Source organism: Anabrus simplex, chromosome 2, assembly GCF_040414725.1.
Source record: "Anabrus simplex isolate iqAnaSimp1 chromosome 2, ASM4041472v1, whole genome shotgun sequence".
Taxonomy (NCBI): Eukaryota; Metazoa; Arthropoda; class Insecta; order Orthoptera; family Tettigoniidae; genus Anabrus; species Anabrus simplex.
Window position 1 is genome coordinate 611407728 of NC_090266.1, and position 22427 is coordinate 611430154.

At 40.0% G+C, this 22427-nt stretch overlaps 1 protein-coding gene across 1 annotated transcript in view; it reads right to left on the minus strand.

Moving 5' to 3' along the window:
* The window catches only part of lt (vacuolar protein sorting-associated protein light), a 343814-nt gene that overhangs the window by 23673 nt on the left and 297714 nt on the right, over window positions 1-22427 (minus strand). The window contains exon 17 of the mRNA XM_067139250.2: window positions 13200-13244. Coding sequence (XP_066995351.1) covers window positions 13200-13244 — 45 coding nt within the window. The remainder of the gene's footprint in view (window positions 1-13199; window positions 13245-22427) is intronic.

Below are 22427 nucleotides of genomic sequence, written 5' to 3' on the forward strand. Positions count from 1 at the left end.
AAGACAGAAATGTGTGAGACTCATAAGGTCCGCTGTTGTACCCGCGGCCAATTTAACAAGACGCGAAAGGAGAGCTCTGAAGGAACTTAGAGATGATTCTGAACTGACCATTCTCTCAGCTGATAAGGGTAATGCGACAGTGGTTATAAACACTGACGAGTATAAGAATAAGATCTCGGCTATATTGTCAGAGCCTGTTTACAGACTGAGCTCACGTGACCCCACCACTCGTGTGTCCAATGCCGCCGTGAAGCTCTTAAGGCAATCTTCAATTCCAAAAGAGGAGGCTAAAACATCTGTCCCTGGGGGATGCAGTGCCACCTAGATTATATGGACTGCCTACGATCCATAAAAAAGATGTTCCCCTCAAACCTATTGTTAGTGCGATAGGTTCTCCTACGTATGCTCTGGCTAAATACCTAAACAAATTGCTTCAGCCACACATAGGACGTACTGAATCATACGTCAGGAACTCTCGGTATTTCGTCAACAGGCTGTCAACCATAACCCTTCAACCTAATGCATTTTTGGCGAGTTTCAATGTGGAGTCCTTGTTCACTTAAGTGCCGATTGACTCGGTCATGTCTCTCATTGAACACGTGTTCTCTGAGGACATTACTAAGCTATTTTACCACTGCATGACTTCCAGCTATTTCTTGTGGGGTGGGAATTTTTACGAACAGACGGCGGAGTGGCTATGGGAAGTCCACTTTCGCCTGTAGTAGCTAATTTCTTTATGGAGCATTTTGAGGAGGCTATTGCTTCGGTGCCCATCAAACCTATGATATGGTGGAGGTATGTTGATGATGCATTTGTGGTCTGGACAGAAGGTCCTGAGAAACTTCATCTATTTCTAAACCATCTAAATCAGCAACATCCTTCAATAAAATTCACTATGGAGATGGAATCGGACGGATGCCTTTCTTTCTTGGATGTTCTAGTAAGAAAGAAACTGGACGGCTCCTTATGACATACCGTCTATCGTAAGCCTACCCACATAAATCGCTATCTTCATGCAGATTCTCACCATCATCCAGCACAAAAACAAGGCATTCTCACGACACTCGCCAAGAAGGAGAGACGAATTTGTGAGCCATCACATATCCAGGTGGAGATGGACACGCTCAAAGTCGCGTTCAAGGGTAATGGTTACAGCGATTTAAAAAAAAAAGGGAAGGGAACCAGGGTAGAATGTTATCCAGGAATTAGGTTGAGGCAGATGTTGAGGAAAGTAGAAGAGAGGGAGGAGGGGAAGGAGAAGGTGGTAGTGTTTCACGTTGGTACCAACAACGTAAGGCAAGCTGATATAAGTACCAACATAGTTGGAGATGTGTGGGATCTGGTAAATGCAGCACGGGTGAAGTTTAAGAAAGCGGAGATTGTTATTACTGGAATACTGTGTAGGAGGGATACTGACTGGAGGGTGATTGGGGATTTAAATGAGACTATGGAGTGGGTATGTGGGAAACTGGGAGTGAAATTTCTAGATCCTAATGGGTGGGTAGGAGATAGGGATCTGCGCTCGGATGGCCTTCATTTAAACCGCAGTGGTACGTATAAGTTAGAAAATTCTATTGGAAGAGCAGTAGGGAGGTATGGAATAGGGAAATGGGGTAGCGTAAGGAGCGGTGATCACGGAACTGGAAATCAAGTAGGGATGACATAAAAATGTTAGTGTTGAACTGTACAAGTATTGTAAAGAAAGGAATAGAATTAAGTAATTTAATAGATATATATTTACCAGATATTGTAATAGGAGTTGAATCATGGCTGAGAAATGATATAACGGATGCAGAAATTTTCTCACGGCACTGGAGTGTGTATCGTAGAGATAGGATAGGAAAGGTGGGAGGGGGAGTTTTCATTCTGGTGAAAGAAGAATTTGTAAGCTACGAAAAAGTTAAAGATGAGACACATGAAATTCTAGGTGTAAGGCTCATTTCTAAAGATAATAGGAAACTTGATATATTTGGAGTGTACAGATCGGGAAAGGGTAGCACTGATGCGGATTCGGAATTATTTGATAGGATAGTCAGCTATGTGGGAAACGACATGGAAAGAAATGTGATTGTAGCGGGAGATCTGAATTTGCCAGATGTAAATTGGGAAGGAAATGCGAATGACAGGAAGCATGACCAACAAATGGCAAATAAGTTAATATGGGAAGGACAGCTGATTCAGAAAGTGATGGAACCAACCAGAGGGAAAAATATCCTGGATGTGGTGCTGATAAAACCAGATGAGCTCTATAGGGAAACTGAAGTAACAGATGGTATTAGTGATCATGAAGCTGTTTTAGTGGTAGTTAAAAATAAATGCGATAGAAAGGAAGGTCTTAAAAGTAGGACTGTTAGGCAGTACCATATGGCTGATAAAGCAGGTATGAGGCAGTTTCTAAAAAGTAACTATGATCGGTGGAAAACGGTAAATAAAAATGTAAACAGACTCTGGGATGGGTTTAAAGAAATTGTTGAGGAATGAGAAAACAGGTTTGTACCTTTAAGGGTGGTAAGGAATGGTAAAGACCCACCTTATTATAATAGAGAAATAAAGAGACTAAGAAGGAGGTGCAGACTGGAAAGAAATAGAGTTAGAAATGGCTGTGGAAGTAAGGAGAAATTGAAGGAACTTACTAGAAAATTGAATCTAGCAAAGAAGGCAGCTAAGGATAACATGATGGCAAGCATAACTGGCAGTCATACAAATTTTAGTGAAAAATGGAAGGGTATGTATAGGTATTTTAAGGCAGAAACAGGTTCCAAGAAGGACATTCCAGGAATAGTTAATGAACAAGGGGAGTGTGTATGTGAGGATCTTCAAAAGGCAGAAGTATTCAGTCAGCAGCATGTAAATATTGTTGGTTACAAGGATAATGTCGAGATAGAGGAAGAGACTAAGGCCAAAGAAGTAATAAAATTTACATATGATAACAATGACATTTACAATAAGATACAAAAGTTGAAAACTAGAAAAGCGGCTGGAATTGATCAGATTTCTGGGGATATACTAAAGACAATGGGTTGGAATGTAGTACCATATCTGAAGTACTTATTTGATTATTGTTTGGTCGAAGGAGCTATACCAGATGAATGGAGAGTTGCTATAGTAGCCCCTGTGTATAAAGGAAAGGGTGATAGACATAAAGCTGAAAATTACAGGCCAGTAAGTTTGACATGCATTGTATGTAAGCTTTGGGAAGGCATTCTTTCTGATTATATTAGACATGTTTGTGAAATTAATAACTGGTTCGATAGAAGGCAATTCGGTTTTAGGAAAGGTTATTCCACTGAAGCTCAACTTGTAGGATTCCAGCAAGATATAGCATATATCTTGGATTCTGGAGGTCAAATGGACTGTATCGCGATTGACATGTCTAAAGCATTTGATAGGGTGGATCATGGGAGACTACTGGCAAAAATGAGTGCAACTGGACTAGACAAAAGAGTGACTAAATGGGTTGCTACTAGAAAATAGATCTCAGAGAATTAGAGTAGGTGAAGCTTTATCTGACCCTGTAATAGTTGAGAGGGGAGTTCCTCAGGGCAGTGTTATCGGACCTTTATGTTTTCTTATATATATAAATGATATGAGTAAAGGAGTGGAATCGGAGGTAAGGCTTTTTGCGGATGATGTTATTCTCTATAGAGTGATAAATAAGTTACAGGATTGTGAGCAACTGCAACGTGACCTCGAAAATGTTGTGAGATGGACAGCAGGCAATGGTATGTTGATAAACGGGGTTAAAAGTCAGGTTGTGAGTTTCACAAATAGGAAAAGTCCTCTCAGTTTTTAATTACTGCGTTGATGGGGTGAAAATTCCTTTTGGGGATCATTGTAAGTATCTAGGTGTTAATATAAGGAAAGATCTTCACTGGGGTAATCACATAAATGGGATTGTAAATAAAGGGTACCGATCTCTACACATGGTTATGAGGGTGTTTAGGGGTTGTAGTAAGGATGTAAAGGAGAGTGCATATAAGTATCTGCTAAGACCCCAACTAGAGTATGGTTCCAGTGTATGGGACCCTCACCAGGATTACCCGATTCAAGAACTGGAAAAAATCCAAAGAAAAGCAGCTCGATTTGTTCTGGGTGATTTCCGACAAAAGAGTAGCGTTACAAAAATGTTGCAATGTTTGGGTTGGGAAGAATTGAGAGAAAGAAGAAGAGCTGCTCGACTAAGTGGTATGTTCCGAGCTGTCAGCGGAGAGATGGCGTGGAATGACATTAGTAGACGAATAGGTTTGAATGGCGTTTATAAAAGTAGGAAAGATCACGATATGAAGATAAAATTGGAATTCAAGAGGACAAACTGGGGCAAATATTCATTTATAGGAAGGGGAGTTAGGGACTGGAATAACTTACCAAGGGAGATGTTCAATAAATTTCCAATTTCTTTGAAATCATTTCGGAAAAGGCTAGGAAAGCAACAGATAGGGAATCTGCCACCTGGGCGACTGCCCTAAATGCAGATCAGTATTGATTTTGATTCTGATTGAATAGTGAAGGGAGAAGGAGGGGAACTACCTATGTAAATTCTTAATGGCTGGCAACCAGGTATTACTTAATTGATAGCCGGTGTCCCTGTTGAAATTGTTAGGATTTCTACGTATTTCTACAGCTTCCCGTAAAATCCTGGACCTGTAGTGTCTAGTGTGGGTAAGAGCTCGAGCATCTTGGAACATGACATCATGACCCGACGATAGAGCGTGCTCAGCTATTGCCGATTTGTCTGGTTGGTTGAGATGAATATTACGTTCATGTTTTTTGATACGGGTACGAATGGACCGGCATGTTTGGCCGATGTATACCTTCCTGCAAGTACAGGGAATTTCGTATACCCCAGAATGTAAAAGTGGGAACAATTTGTCCTTGGTTTTACTTAGACTGTGAGCAATTTTAGTGGTGGTGCCAAACACGGTTTTTTATATTTTGTTTGCGGAGGACCTTGGCAATTCGATCTGTGGTGTTGTGAATGTAAGGTGAGTAGACAGTTCCCTTCACTTTTTCTTCTGTGGGCTTTGCTTGGTCGTTTCTCTGGGATGCAGGGCTCTATGAATTTGAAAATCGCTGTAACCATTACCCTTGAACGCGACTTTTAGCGTGTCCATCTCCACCTGGATATGTGATGGCTCACAAATTCGTCTCTCCTTCTTGGCGAGTGTCGTGAGAATGCCTTGTTTTTGTGCTGGATGATGGTGTTTCGTCTCGGTGTTTTTCAAATTCGTATGTTCCTCGTCGCCAGATGTTTCATTCCAGACTTGTGTCTATGTCATACACCTGTCGATGTCATATGTTATGTACACAAGTTATTGTGAACCGCTTACACTGATTCTGATGGTTCGGTCAGCTTCCGCTTCGAACGCCAGCGTTGTGCCACGTTCTGGGAGCCATCTGGTGGCGAATGAACGTATCATTTTCCACTTCTATTATAACGTATAAATTTTAAGAGTCATGGTTTAAGAAGCCTTTCTCGTGGAAAGTCGAGATTTCTTCTGAGGACGCAGAGCACAGTTCTCTGTGAAACGTAAAGAATTTCAACTTATTTTCTTGACACAGCATAAGCCCAAAAGCCTATACAGTATCATGTCTGTAAGTATGGGCCGTGAAAGCATCAATGGCAACATGTATCACCTGTTTTTCTTTTGGAAGCGCTACGCTGTTTCACAGCATAAGCATTTGTTTCACTTGAAATTATTTCAAAGAGCGGATCCATGCGTTCTATAAAAAAAAAGTTTGGACAGTGGATGGGATTCAAACGTTCTTGTAAGTATTTCTGGAACCCTACTGTATCCACAAAATGGGTATATAACGGTATTATTGTCTTTATTCTCCTATTTCCAATCACAACGGTTCTTTTGCATTGCAGGTCATGCACATTTGAAAGTCACTTTCACTGTTATTATCACTACCCTTGAACTTGGATTTTCAGAAAAGTCAGCACTGCCAGAATTGCTATCTAAAACACTGGACAATAAGCACTTTCAACCTCTCGTCATCATTACTGCAATAATGGTCTGACTGCGTGATGAATACTGAATAGAGATGAAAATAAACTGTTGTTCAACAATCCCAATGTCACAGACTGCACTGTTTACCAACAGTACATGCCTCTGGTTCCTGTCAGTGTATATTGTGACAACTTATATGCAAAGAGAATCTAACATACCAAGATAAGCAAGACTCTGCATCCTTTTGAGCTGAGCTTGTCATCTGATTCATGCGCCAGAAATCTGCACGCGACCAAAGCTCATCAAATGATGTGAATATGTTAAGGAGGCTTACAACTCTAAAAGTGACATCATTATACTAAAGGTACATGAAAAGTTACTGAGAAGGGGACCATATTCCTTCAGACAGTGTACTTCGGGACAAAATACAGCAGCAGCGAGTTCCATTTTCTGTGAAAACATCAACCAGCTAGTGAGACGGGGATGTTCCTCCCTCCTTCAGTCAGTGTATTTGGGGACAAACGACAGCAGCCACGAGTTCTATTCTGTGAAAATATCAACCAACATACCCATAACATACTGTTGCAAGGGCAGGAACGTAATTTTTAGCAGAATTCAGCACTACCTCATAACGTTCGAAAAGCTCAACAGTGCCTCAAGTTGAATGAGCCAGCACACAGTAGTCTTAACTAATAGTGCAAGGGGCTCCCGTTCAACTGCTAGTTTCCTCATCAAGCAAATAAACGTCACACTTGAGGTATACCTTACAAATGGCATGTTTCTCCTTGTAAGTCACTAGGTATGCTCCTGATCCTATGAATTTGTCATCACTCAACCTACTTATCTGTCTCAAACTACAATAATGTTACTTCTTTTATGTCTAACCAACTACTTTTATGGTTATTGGAGATTCCAAGATGCCAGAATTTTGTCCTGTAGCAGTTTTTCAATGTCCTAATGAATCCACCAACACGAGGCTGACATATCTGAGCACTTTAAAATACCATCTGTCTGAGCCAGGATCAAACCTGCCAACTTGTGCTCTGAAGGCCAGCTCCACAGCCTGGCACAAACTACAACAGATCTTATCATTAATAGGGATATTAAATATTACTTCACAGCCATATGACACTTACGGACCCGCACCTTTTTCTGGAAAAATATTGATTCCCGGCCGGGTCAGGGATTTTTAATTGTAAATAATTAATATCTCTGGCCTGGGGACTGGGGGTGCGTCCTTAACGTTCCTTTCCTCACATTCAAAACTCTACACTTCTGCAATTCAAGGATTTCATATCATGTTCCCATAATACAGTACATTGTTCTGAATGCGTGCCAATGCATCAACAGCGGTTTCATGACACACAACTTGGCAATGGCTGAAATCTTGCTCTATTGCTCACTTCTGCATTACTGGAACCATATGGTGTGCCAGCTGATTAATACTTTGAGTTCTCAGTGAAGAAGCATCAGTGATAACAAGCAATGAATTCAAGGAAGCACCTGCAGTCATTTACTGTGAATGAGAAACTAAAAGTTGAGATGGAAGCTGAAACCATCGACATAGTACCGCCAGTAGAAAATGTGATATTGATGAATCATGTATTTATGATTGGAGCAAGAAGAAGGAAAAGTAGTTCTGAACAGAAAAGCACTTCCAAATGGAAACTTGCATTCTGGTATTTTCATTCAAATCCAAAAATGCAACTGGATGGACAAAAGACTGGGCAACTGTGTCTGGCAATGTCGAACGGGAGTTTATTTGCATTTTATGACTGTACTGTACAGTTATCGTGGGCATGTTACAGATGCTGTAAAGGAAACTCCAAGAAAAGGAAAAAGAAAAAATATTGCCGTAATTCCAGAAGGGCTGACCTCCATGCTACAGCCGTTGGATGTTTATGTGAACCGGCCTTTCAAAGCTGCACTGAAACAGCTCTAGACCAAACAGAGAGCATCTGCTGGTGATCATGCACTGACACCAGTCAGACGAGTGAAATGACTAGAAGTGGACTAATTCTATATAGGCTCGCATCTCCAATGACTTGGTGAGGAAAAATTTAAAGAAACTTGGAATTCAAATTTTATGGACAATAGTATGTATGTATGTATGTATGTATGTATGTATGTATGTATGTATGTAGTTCAGCCCCGCGGTGTAGGGGGCAATGCGTCTGCCTGTCACCCGGCGGCCCCGGGTTCGATTCCCGGCCGGGTCAGGGATTTTTAATTGTAAATAATTAATATCTCTGGCCTGGGGACTGGGGGTGCGTCCTTAACGTTCCTTTCCTCACATTCAACACTCTACACTTCTGCAATTCCAATTACACGCAGGTTCGTATCATATGGTGCAAGTAGGGGCAAAAGATCTCTAGAGGTCGATGACCTGAACAAATAGCATTTTAAATAATAAATTAAAAAATTTAAAAAATGTATGTATGTATGTATGTATGTATGTATGTATATAGTATCTCCTTTCCTGAATTTTGTAATTAGAAATTTACGGTGCTGGTCTTATTACATGGTATTCATGTGGTGAGACGACTACGTATGGGAAGGTGACAGTGATGAACGTTCCAATGGCAGGGAACACTAAATTGTGACTGATTTAAACATCTAATACAATACAAGTTTCACACTATTTGTGAAGGACAGTTCACAACAGCTGGTGGGAACAAGATACTTTTAACAACCATAGCAAACATTTTATGGACAACAATGGTGATATTTATTTAATAATTCTTTAACAATTTTTTATATCAAATAGTGCTCATTTAATATTTAAGACAGTATGTATCTAGCTGAGGATGACCCAATTACAGGGTTGAAATTACTACTAGTATATTAAATATAAAATATAATTGAACTTGAAATCTTGTATTGACCAGGTGGAAAATCCCATCCTTTGAATTATAGACTGATTTCATGGTGTGGGTTACTGTAGTCACGTCCTAGTTCGTGAACCATGGGCAATGGCTGAGTGGCCTAGTAAGTGGCCCTGAAAGTCGGGATACCTGCTGCTATGGAATGGGAATGGAAATCTCGGACATATTCAGAGTCATGGCCCTCTTTGTGCTCAGACGGCTAGGACTCTACAATCCACCGGGAGTCCCTAACCCGTTAGAGGAGAGATCCTCACTTCGACTATGTGCACAAGTAGGGTAGCACCCTGCTTCATGAATTTACCGAGCTCAGAACATTTTAAGCAAGCCTTGGACCTATGGGAGTAACGGAGTCCCACTCCCATTTGACACGCAAGGGACTCCATGGAAAAAACTTGGCGAATGAAATGGAATTCGTTGGGGAGCTATCAATATTAATGGGGCTTATGGAAGAAAGAAAGTAGAACTGGCTGAGTCAGCAAAGAGGATGCATCGGGATGTGCTAGGAGTAAGTGATATACGGGTAAGGGGAGATAACGAGGAAGAGATAGGAGATTATAAAGTGTACTTGACGGGTGTTAGAAAGGGAAAGGCAGAGTATGGGGTAGGACTGTTTATCAGTAATACTATTGCACGCAACATAGTTTCTGTTAGGCACATAAATGAGTGAATGATGTGGGTAGATTTGGCAGTTGAAGGAATTAGGATAAGAATTGTCTCAGTGTATTTTTTTTTTTTTTTTGCTAAGGGCTTTACGTCGCACCGACACAGATAGGTCTTACGGCGACGATGGGATAGGAAAGGCCTAGGAGTTGGAAGGAAGCGGCCGTGGCCTTAATTAAGGTACAGCCCCAGCATTTGCCTGGTGTGAAAATGGGAAACCACGGAAAACCATCTTCAGGGCTGCCGATAGTGGGATTCGAACCTACTATCTCCCGGATGCAAGCTCACAGCCGCACGCCTCTACACGCACGGCCAACTCGCCCGGTCTCAGTGTATTCACCGTGCGAGGGTGCATACAGGGTTGAAGTTGGGATCAACAGCAAGGATAGAATAGTGTTAATGGGCAATTTCAAAGCGAGAATTGGAAATAGAACTGAAGGATACGAAAGGGTATTGGTAAATGTGGAGAAGATATGGAAGGAAATGGGAATGGGATGCATATGCTGGACTTCTGTGCTAGTATGGGTTTAGCAGTTACGAATACATTCTCAAGCATAAGGCTATTCACTGCCACATATGGGAGGCTAGGGGTACCAGATCCATAATAGACTATATCTTAACCAACTTCGAATTCAGAATGTCTTAAGAATGTACGAGTTTTCCGGGGATTTTTCGATGATACATACCACTATCTCATCTGTAGTGAACTAAGTATCTCTAGGCCTAAGATAAAGTGAAAGCTGTCTGCATTATGAATAAGGGTAGAAAATCTCCAGGAGACAGAAGTACATGGATATGATTAATAGAAAGTTTCGAACAGTAGACAGTAAGCAGGTACAGGATATAGAAAATGGGTGGCATACAAGGATGCTGTAGTAGAAAACAGCAAGGGAATGCCTAGGAACAACTGTGTGTAAAGATGGAAAAACAAGCTAACATCTTGGTGGAATGATGAAGTGAGAGCAGCTTGTAAACATAAAAAGAAGGCTTATCAGAAATGGTTCCAAACAAGGACTGATGCAGACAGGGAATTGTACATAGATGAAAAAAACAGAGCGAAACAAATAGTTGTTGAATCCAAAAAGAAGTCGTGAGAAGATTTTGGTAATAATCTAGAAAGGCTAGGTCAGGCAGCATGGAAACCTTTCAGGACAGTAATAAAGAATCTTAGGAAAGGAGAGGGGAAAAGGAAATGAACAGTGTTTTGGGTAATTCAGGTGAACTCATAATAGATCCCAGGGAATCACTGGAGAGATAGAGGGAATATTTTGAAAAACTCTTCAACGTAAAAAGAAATCTTCCTGGTTGAGTTGCAAACAGCCAAGTTCATGGGGAGGAGGAAAATGATGTTGGTGAAATTACGCTTGAGGAAGTGGAAAGGATGGTAAATAAACTCCACTGTCATAAAGCAGCAGGAATAGATGAAATCAGACCTGAAATGGTGAAGTATAGTGGGAAGGCAGGGATGAAATGGCTTCATAGAGTAGTAAGATTAGCATGGAGTGTTGGTAAGGTACCTTCATATTGGACAAAAGCAGCAATTGCACCTAGGGAACAGGAAGGATTGCAACAACTATCGAGGTACCTCAAAGATTAGTAATAATAATAATAATAGTAGTAATAAAAATAATAATAATAATAATAATAATAATAATAATAATAATAATAATAATAATAATAATAATAATAATAATAATGTTATTTGCTTTACGTCCCACTAACTACTTTTTAAGGTCTTCGGAGACGCCGAGGTGCCGGAATTTAGTCCCGCAGGAGTTCTTTAACATGCCAGTAAATCTACCGACACGGGGCTGTCGTATATGAGCACCTTCAAATACCACCGGACTGAGCCAGGATCGAACCTGAAAAGTTGGGGTTAGAAGGCCAGCGCCTTAACCGCCTGAGCTACTCAGCCTGGCACCAAAGATTAGTATACCAGGCAAAGTATTCACCGGTGTCTTGGAAGGGAGGGTGTGATCAGTGGTTGAGAAGAAGTTGGATGAAAACCAGTGCGGTTTCAGACCACAGAAGGGCTGTCAGCATCAGATTTTCAGTATGTACCAGGTAACTGAAAAATGAACTGAAAAATGCTACGAGAGGAATAGACAGCTGTGTTTATATTTCGTAGTTCTAGAGAAAGCATACGAATGGGTACCGAGGGAAAAAATGTTTGCCATACTGGGGGACTATCAAATTAAAGGTGGATTATTAAAATCAACAAAAAAGGCATTTATGTTGACAACTGGGCTTCAGTGAGAATTGATGGTAGAATGAGTTCTTGGTTCAGGGTACTTACAAGGGTCAGACAAGGCTGTAATCTTTCACCTTTGCTGTTCATACTTTACATGGATCATCTGCTGAAAGGTATAAAGTGGCACGGAGGGATTCAGTTAGGTGGAAATGTAGTAAGCAGTCTGGCCTATACTGACGACTTGGTCTTAATGGCAGATTGTGTCGACAGCCTGCAGTCTAATATCTTGGAACTTGAAAATAGGTGCAATGAGTACGGTATGAAAATTAGCCTTTCGAAGACTAAATTGATGGCAGTAGGTAAGAAATTCAACAGCATTCAATGTCAGATTGGTGATGAATGAAATGGCGTATGGCTTTTAGTGCCAGGAGTGTCCGAGGACAAGTTCGGCTCGCCAGATGCAGGTCTTTTGATTTGACTCCCGTAGGCAACCTGCGCGTTGTGATGAGGATGAAATGATGATGAAGACGACACATACACCTAGCCCCCGTGTCAGCGAAATAAACCAATTATGGTTAAAATTCCCGACCCCACCATTTAGCCATGGAGCCGGACAGATTGGTGATGCAAAGCTGCAACAGGTAGATAATTTCAAGTCTTTAGGTTGTGTCTTCTCCCAGGATGGTAATATATTGAGTGAGTTTGAATCGAGGTGTAGTAAAGCTAATGCAGTGAGTTCGCAGTTGCGATCAACAATATTCTATAAGAAGGAAGTCAGCTCCCGGACGAAACTATCTTTACATCGGTCTGTTTTCAGACCAACTTTATTTTACGGGAGCGAAAGCTGAGTGGACTCAGAATATCTTATTCATAAGTTAGAAGTAACAAACATGAATGTAGCGAGAATGATTGTTGGTACAAACAGGTGGGAACAAAGGCTAAGTTAGGAATGAACTTGATGGATGCAGCTGTACGCATAAACCGGCTTCAGTGGTGGGGTCATGTGAGGCGATGGAAGGAGAATAATGGAATCTAGAGGGTGACCAAGATGATGATGGTTAGACTCAGTTTCTAACGATTTAAAGATAAGAGGTATAGAACTAAATAAAGCCACAGCGCTAGTTGCAAATAGAGGATTGTGGCGACGTTTAGTAAATTCACAGAGGCTTGCAGACTGAATGCTGAAAGGCATAACAGTCTATAATGATAAAGTATGTATGTGTGTATTGTACACTAAACTAACTTTATTTCTCCTTTATGTGGTGTTTTTATTACTTGTAAAGTGTTTGAAATTAGCAATTTCGTGACACATTTCCAGAAATTTGACAAAATTAGTAAATATGTGATATTTTCTTTTATGAATTTTGTCATTAGAAATTCAGGGTGCAGGTATTATTCAGTGGCAGGTCGTATTAAGGATTATAATGGTACTAAATATTATTTCACAGCTATATGGCACTCGATGAGAAGTACAAATTTATATAAAGACCTAAAGACCTACTTGAATCTTACCTTTAACAATCAGTTTCCTATGGCAGGCACCACACATATGATCATCTGTAAACAAAACAAAAAAGTCATATTGTGTTAACCATATATGTAAAATAACATGTCCTGACTGACTGACTGACTGACAGATTCATCATCGTCGAGTCAAAACTACTGGACAGAAACAAATGAAATATTGGGGATACATTTATATTACAGTGTAGGTACTCACTAACAGAGGATTACTGAATGTTCTGTCACTAAGGGGGTGAAAAGGGTGGTGAATTGTTTAAATGAGTAATCCTACAATTTTTTAAAAATTGACTATTTAGAGAAGTAAACATTGCTGTTTGGAAACTCCTTTCAAAATAAGGAAACACATATTTTTTTTTTTCTTCTGAAAATCCTCTTAAGGGGAGATGAAATGAGGTGAAAAATGGGTTCAATCCTTTTTATGAGGATACTTAAGTTTCACACACTGTAGATATTACAGACATGAACATTGGTATTTGGAAAATTAAGAAACACATATGTTTTGTTTTCAGGAAATCCACTAGTGGGGGGTGAAAAGAAGTAAAAAAGGGGGTGAATTTTTAAAACGAGTAAATCTACAGTATATCTCAAAACCTGAGGATGTTACAGACATGAAAATTAGCATTTAAAATCTCCATTAAAAATAAAGAAATATGTATTTTTTTTTAAATTCAGGGGGGAGGGGGAAGGTGTCAAATAGATTGAATTATTTTTATGAGGATACTTATACCTCAAAAACTGAAGATGCATTTACCTTTAAAATAAAAAAAAACATGTATTTTGCAGCTGTCTGAAAATCCATTCGGTGGGGTTTGAAAAGATGTGAAGGAGTTGAATTCTTTTTATGAGGATACATTTATCTCTAAAACTGAAGAAGTTACAAACGTGAATATGGGTGTGTGTATATATATAAAGTCCAGGCACCCACTAAGGAAAGGTTTCAAAAATTCCACCCCTAACGGGATGAAACAGGGGTAAAACCCTAAAACCCAGTGCTGTTGTGGAACTTCTCAAGAATGTCCTTTGTGTGCTGTCTAGGGATCACCACTACTGCAGGTGTGTCTGAGAGGTGCGATCTGTACATTAAGAGTCCTTCGTCAACCCAGAAGTTCTAGTAGCACATCTTGAATTCCCTCGAAATGAGTCAACCTGTCTCCTAATCCACTGCGTCATGGTCCTACAGGGCTCATCTTGTTCTTGCCATCGTTTAATTACTTCCATATCAAGTTCCTTTTTGATGGTCATAAGGACAGGTTCCTTAGGCTCACTCTGGTGTTTTTGTGGCAATTCCCTCTTGACAATGGTGCTCCTAGATTCGGGCTCCATCACCGGGTGCCTAGATAAACTGTCTGCTCCTATGTTCGTCGATCCGGGGACGTAGCACACACAAAAATAAAATTCTGCAATTAACAGAGCCCACGGCATCAATTTAGTTTTTGAACCAGAGATTGAGTTCAACCATTTGAGGGTGGCGTTATTGGTGTATAGCTGGAACTTTCTTCCTTGCAAGCAGCCTCCAAATTTGCCCATGGTCCACACCACGGCTACGGCTTCCTTCTCGCCAGTGCAGTAGCTTTGTTCGGTGGGAGATAGCTTTCTGCTGGCATACTGGATGATGTCCCTTCCGCCATCTATCCCCTCCTGATATAACAGTGCTCCTAGGTCGGAGTCACTGGCGTACGTCTGCAGGCACATCTTCCGTCGAGGGTCAGGATGAGCTAGACCGGGAACGTTGCATACTGCAGCCTTCTTGCCTTGGAATGCTGCCTCTTCTTTGCTGGTCCATCGGAACGGGCAGTTGTTATGGAGTAGATTGGTGAGTGGTATTGCCTTCTCTTCAAAGTGTGGCACAAAGCTACTATACAATCCGCACAAGCCAAGGAACTGGCACACTTCTTGCTTGGTCCACAGGTGTTCAGCTTCTTCGATAGCTCGATTCTTCTCCGGTTGCCTTTCTAAGACTTCAGATGTGAGGACATGGTCCAGATATTCTCCGCGGGACCAGGCGAACTGGCACTTCTCCAGTTGGCAAGTCAGTCCATGAATCTTCAGTCGTTCCAGCACTTTCCTCAGATGTACAAGGTGTTCTTGAAAATTCTTGCTGTGAATTAAAATGTCATTGAGATACACTTGGCAGAAATCTCCTACATATCCTGACAATATCTCATCCATCAGTCGCATGAAGGTGGCAGAGGCATTCTTCAATCCAAAAGGCATTACTGTAAACTGGTACAATCCTCTCGATGTCATGAAGGTGATCAGTGGTCTATAACTTTCCTCAACCTCCACTTGCTAGTATTCAGAGTTGAGATCCAGTATGCCAAAAATCCTAGACCCACTTACTTGTTTCAGTGAGTCTTTCAGGTCATGCATGGGGCAGGCATCACTAACTGTCTTCTCGTTCAACCTGCGAAAGTCCACACACAGTCGATACTCCCCATTCTTCTTTTTCAGTAGGACGATAGGTGAAGCCCAACAGGATGTAGAGGGTTCGATGAGACCTTGCCCTTCCATCTCTTGAATCTTCTGAATGACAAAATTGCGCCTATCCGGGTGATTGGATACAGACGTTGCTTGATGGGTGAGAAAGTGCTGCATTCAATGGTGTGTGTTATAGTGGTAGTCCATCCTATTTTACTGGTGTTAACTTCCGGAAAGTCCTTTAAGGCACATATCAGCTCCTCTTCTTCACTTGGTCAAAAAATACGTTAACTGAATATCTCCCAGGTCTACGCCGACTTCCGCATACCTGTGAGTGCAGAGATTTCCATTGTGCCAGGCACCCCTCAGACGTCTGCCTTTTCCCAAAATGACTTCATGAACTGCATAGTCTAGGATCACCTTGTATTCCAGCAGAAAGTCATGACCTAATAGCCTCAGCTATTATATGACTGACAGGTTATTAAAGTAAGCAGATGTTCATGTCTTTCTTCCAGAAAGGTAAAACAAAATACTTCATTAATAGCTTTCCTCTAAAACGACGGTTACAACCATTGCTTTTATAAACTACTGGAATGGAAATACCGGACAGGCTTCTGTAGTATAATTGTCGACTTTTACAAAACACAGTCAGGCAGCATAGAGGGTAGGAGGGGTGGGGGGAGGGGGGCACTTGAAGGGACTGTCATTAAGAAATTTCCAGGAAATATGTGAACTGACAGATACCAATTACCAGAAAGAAGCAAAGAGTAGAAAAAGTGACGAATTAAAACTCAGTTCGTGTGGGGTTTTTTTTTTTTTTTTTTTGTGCTATTTGCTTTACGTCGCACCGACACAGATAGGTCTTATGGCGACAATGAGGGTTTTTTATTTGGAAGAGAGTATATATTTATATTCAGGGTTTGTGAACTTCAGTTAAAAATATGGCTTATGAACCGATGCGAGGAAAACTTGGTGAAAGTTTATATCCAAACTAAATTACTGTGGTAAAGTAACAAACAGAATTACAGTGTTTTGTAAGAAATGCAGAAAATTGTTCAGCTATACTGCAAGTACAATTAGTCTTCAATATCATCTCAAACATATTCATCCTTTCGAAAGTGTATATGCGTCTATCAATGTCACTATTAGTTCATTTTCTCAGTCAACGTTGGAGCACCTTATAGTGAAGCCAGGGTCCTCTAATAAGGAAACTGAAATTATGGATAAACTAGAGGAGTGGATTGTACAGGACAGTAGGCCGGTCAACATAGTCTCTGATTATGGTCTAGAAGAGGGTTACAACTCCGCCACTAGGAATGACTCGGATTTCCTAGTGCCGGTCCCAAGCCCGGTAAAGGAGGAGGGTCAATGGCTGGTTGTTGAGTCTTGGGGGTTGCACTGATGTCGAGAAAGAGCTGCCATTAAAACTCAAGAAATGCTTTAGTTGACAGTCCATCTGTCAATGTAACCAGCAAATCCTACCCCTCATGGGGATGGGTGAGGGCGAGTACCTGGCACCTTAAAACTGGGTCCCTCGGCTAAGGTATGGTAACCCCTACAGAAGAGTCCCTGGTCCTCCAGGTTGGGGGTTGTGCGAAGGGCTGGTAACTCTTCCACTTAAAAACTTACCTCACTCATAAATCTCAGATGAATAACCGGACGGATTCTATGATGACGACAAAGGCAAGATCAAAGGCCAAATGATTTGGAATTAGAGATACATTAAAGGTGGGAACTTGGAACGTGAGAGGCATAAAAGTAAAAGAAGAAGAACTGGATAGAGAGCTGGCTAGGAAAGAAATCAATGTTGCTGTAATTACTGAGACAAAAAAGAAATTACAAGGAACAAAAGAAATTGATAAATACACTATGATTTATAGCGGAGTTACACAGGATAAAAGAGCTGCAGCAGGAGTCGCAATATTAATAGACAGGAAGTGGAAAAACTAAATAGAAAGTTACACCATTATAAATGAAAGGATTTTGGTGCTGAGGTTGAAGGTAGAGAGAGAGAAATTAACCTTGGTAGCCGTGTATGCTCCTGAAGAAAACAAACAGGAAGAATCTGAACAGTTTTATGAAGTTCTTCAATCAGTGTTGGATAACATATGTAAAAGTGACTTTGTTGTTCTGGCTGGTGATCTCAATGCTCAAGTAGGAAACAAACCAATTGCAGAAATAGTGGGAAATAAAGGTGAACCAACTTTGAATGAAAATGGTAAATTATTGATAGCATTTTCATCCTATAATCAATTAAAAATTACTAACACCTTCTTTGAGAAGAAAGATATACATAAATTCACATGGACTGCAAGAGGACAGTGATCAATTATTGACTATATAATGGTCAAAAAAAAGTTAGGCCCAGATGTAACAGATGTCAGAGTACATAGAGCACCTTCTTTGAGAAGAAAGATATACATAAATTCACATGGACTGCAAGAGGACAGTGATCAATTATTTGACTATATAATGGTCAGAAAAAAGTTAGGCCCAGATGTAACAGATGTCAGAGTACATAGAGGCAGCGATTTATATACAGATCATTATCTGGTCATTGCAAAAATCAGAATTCTTGCTAAATGGAGGAAAAGGCTGAATAGAAATATACACAGAAACCAAGAGATCTATAAGGTATATTTACTACAGGATGATGGAATAAAATACTTATATCAAAATCGGCTGCAACAGTATTAAGGTCAGATTCTGACAAGTACTGATATTAACAAAGAATGGGAAATCATAACCTCAGCAATTCAGAGGGCAGCAGATGAAGCCACTGGAGTGAAAAAGAAATTTAGGAGAAAAACTGGGCTTAAAATATGGAATAAAGAAATTTCAGAAGCTGTCAAGCAAAAACAAATATTATACCTGAAAATGATACAGCATCGAACCCCACAAAATGAGAAAGAATATAAAAACAGCAGGAACAAGGTCAAGTCACTAACGAGAAAACTCAAGCAAGAATCATGGGATAGGTTAATAAACTCAATAGAGGATGATATCCATGGTAGGCAAGAGATGGCATATAAGTTAATGAAGCACCTCAACAGTGATGCAAGAGAAACTGCTAATATAAATGTAATCGAAGAAGAATCATGGATACAACACTACAAAGAATTGTGGTATAATGGAGAGTATGGAGAGAGTCAGGAAGATCAAGATATAGATATCAACATTGAAGGAATTGACCTAATAGATATAGAAGAACTTAATACTGTTCTGATATCTTTCAAAAATAGAAAAGCACCAGGGTTAGACAACATAAATATGGAGTTGTTCAAATATGGTGGGATCATTCTTAAATTTAGAATGTTACATTTAATTAATCTTTGTTGGAAAAGAAGAAATATACCCGAAGAATGGAGAAAAGCTAAAATAATATCGCTTTTCAAGAAAGGAAATCGAAGTTTTTGCAGTAACTATCGAGGAATAAGTTTATTAAATGTTGGCTATAAAATATATGCTAAAATAATAAATAATAGACTTAAAATCATTGCACACAATCTCTTATTGGAAGAACAATGTGGATTTAGGAAAGGCAGATCCTGTACAGATAATATATTTAGCCTCAAACAGATACTGGAGAAGAGAAGAGAATTTAACCTGAATACTCATGTCGCTTTTGTCGACTATGAAAAGGCTTTTGATAGGGTAGATAGAGAACAGTTATGGAATATAATGGTAAAAATGGATACCCTAAACATCTTATTCAAGTTATCCAAAGTCTGTACAAAAGGACAAGAATTGTGTTAGATTTAGGATACAAACTAACGGAAGAAATATTAATTAATCAAGGTGTACGTCACGGATGCAGCCTCTCTCCAACACTATTCATTATATATATAGATGAAGTAATCAGAAATTGGAAACGAATTGTGCACTCTGGAATAAAATTGAACACAAACACATACATAAATACTATGCTCTTTGCAGATGATCAATTTATCCTGCAGGATGATGAAGATAAACTCCAGAAATCAATACATCAGTTAAACACCATTTGTAAAAGTTATAATCTTCAGCTATCCAGAACAAAAACCAAAGTTATGGCATGGCAAGGGAAATATCCTATCAGAGCGAAGATAGTAATCGACAATCAACCAGTAGAACAAGTCACAAATTTTAAGTACCTTGGTTGTGAAATATCTTTTAATGATGATGACGAGGTGAAGAAGAAGCTTCATCGATTTCAATATACGTGTGGGACAATTCGCCGAACACTGAAAGGAAAAGTAAGAGAAGATACTCAACTTAAATTCTATAAGACTATGGCTGTACCAACTTTGCTATATGGAAGTGAGACATGGGTAGATAAAATAAGCTATAGGAATAAAATACAATCATCTGAAATGATATTCCTAAGATCAGTGAAAGGATACTCCCTAAAAGATAAAATACGAAATGAAGAGATAAGACAAAAATTAAATATATTCTCAATGAATGAAAGAATATTCCAAAACAGGATAAATTGGAAAAACCACGTTCTGAGGATGGATAACGACAGAATCCCAAAACTTGCCCTGGAATACCATCCTACAGGAAGAAGAGATATTGGTCGTCCTATGAAGAGATGGAATGAAATCTGAGGTCGGAACAGGCTATTAGCCTAATCCATGAAGAGGAAGTAAGAAAGAAGTAAGAGGGTTTACGGGAAGCTCTCACTTCTCATCTTCCCTCTAGAGCAGAGATGCTCACGCTGGGCATATCGTCCCGCAGGTGCCCACCACTGTAAGCGGGCGCGCAGGCAGGCGATGAGTGTATGCTATTCAGCCACAGTGTCATTGTGGTTACATCACAGGCCCTCAAGGTTGGGGGAAGTTCTCCCCGTCAGTCTCGATCACTGCGGCAATACCAAAGTTTGAAATGGAGGCAAAAAGGTAATGAAAGAAAGAGGCTGAAATCCACATCATTTTCAATTTACGTTGTAAGGAATAAGTTATTTATGTTCATTGCAGTTTATGAATTTTGACCGGATACAATAAAGAGTTATGCCTACAACTTCAAATATTTTAGTACTGTACGTAATGAATTACAATTTTCACTACTGAACATTAAGAGGTGCTTCTAGAAACATACATACATCATTATAGACCGTTACGCCCTTCAGCATCCAGTCCGCAAGCATCTGTGAATTTACTAAACTTTGTCACAATCCTCTATTTGCAACTAGTAGTGTGGTCTCATTTAGTTCTAAACCTCTTATCTTTGAAATCGTTAGAAACTGAGTCTAACCATCGCTGTCTTGGTCTCCTACTTCTTCTCTTACCCTCCATAACAGAGTCCATTATTCTCCTAGGTAAGTATCTCCTCCATTTGCCCCATATGCCCTCACCACCTAAGCCAATTTATGTGTACAGCTTCATCCATAGAGTTCATTCCTAACTTAGCCTTTATCTCCTCATACTGAGCACCCTCCTGCCATTATTCCCATCTGTTTGTACCAGCAAACATTTTCGCTACTTTCATTCCTGTTACTTCTAACTTATGAATAAGATATTCTGAGTCCACCCAGCTTTCGCTCCCATAAAGCAAAGTTGGTCTGGAATCAGACCGATGTAAAGATATTTTTGTCCGGGAGCAGACTTCCTTCTTACAGAATACTGTTGATCGGAACTGCGAGCTCACTGCATTAGCTTTACTACACCTTGATTCAATCTCCCGTACCATATTACCATCATGGGAGAACACACATCCCAAATACTTGAAATTATCTACCGGTTCCAGCTTTGTATCACCAATTTGACATTCAGCTCTCTTGGATTTTTTATCTACTGACAACAACTTAGTCTTTGAAAGGCTAATTTTCATACCATACACATTGCACCTGTTTTCAAGTTCCAAGATATTGGACTGCAGTCTTTCGGCACAATCTGCCATTAAGACCAAGTCGTCAGCATAGGCCAGAATGCTTACTACATTTCCACCTAACTGAATCCCCCCCTGCCACTTTATATCTTTCAGCAGATGATCCATGTAAACTACGAACAACAAAGGTGACCCCTGTAAGTACCCTGAACCAAGAACTCATTCTACAATCAATTCTCAATGCAGCGCAATTGTCAGTTGATTTTAATAATCCACCCTTAATCCCATAGTCCCCTGGTATGGCAAACATCTTTTCCCTCATTACCCTATAACATGCTTTCTCTAGATCTACAAAACATATAACTATCTATTCCTCTCGTAACACTTTTGAATTACCTTGCACATACTGAAAATCTGATCCTGACAGCCCCTCTGTGGTTTGAAACCACACTGATTTTCATTCAACTTCCTCTCAACCACTGATCGCACCCTCCCTTGCACAATGCTGGTGAATACTTTGCCTGGTATACTAATCAATGAGATACCTCGATAGTTGTTGCAATCCTTCCTCTTACGCATAGATATCAAGGATAATTTAATAAAAAACCACCTATTGAATACTTTCCACGTTTAATGTGGTTATTATCTACATGATTTTATGTAGACTTATTTAGGTCAGGTACATGTTTCACCCATTATTTTGGGCATCTTCAGCCTGTAAACAACCTTTAGGTCAAGGTTTGGGACCTTTTTAACCAATATAAACATACCAATATATACACTATATACAATATATACATTATATACAATATATACAAACATGTAATCCTTCCTCTTCCCATGCTTATAGGTAGGTGGAATTACTGCTTTTGTCCAATCTGAAGGTACCTTACCAACACTCCATGCTAAGCTTATTATTCTATGAAGCTATTTCATCCCTGCCTTCCCACTATACTTCACCATTTCAGGTCTAATTTTATCCATTCATGC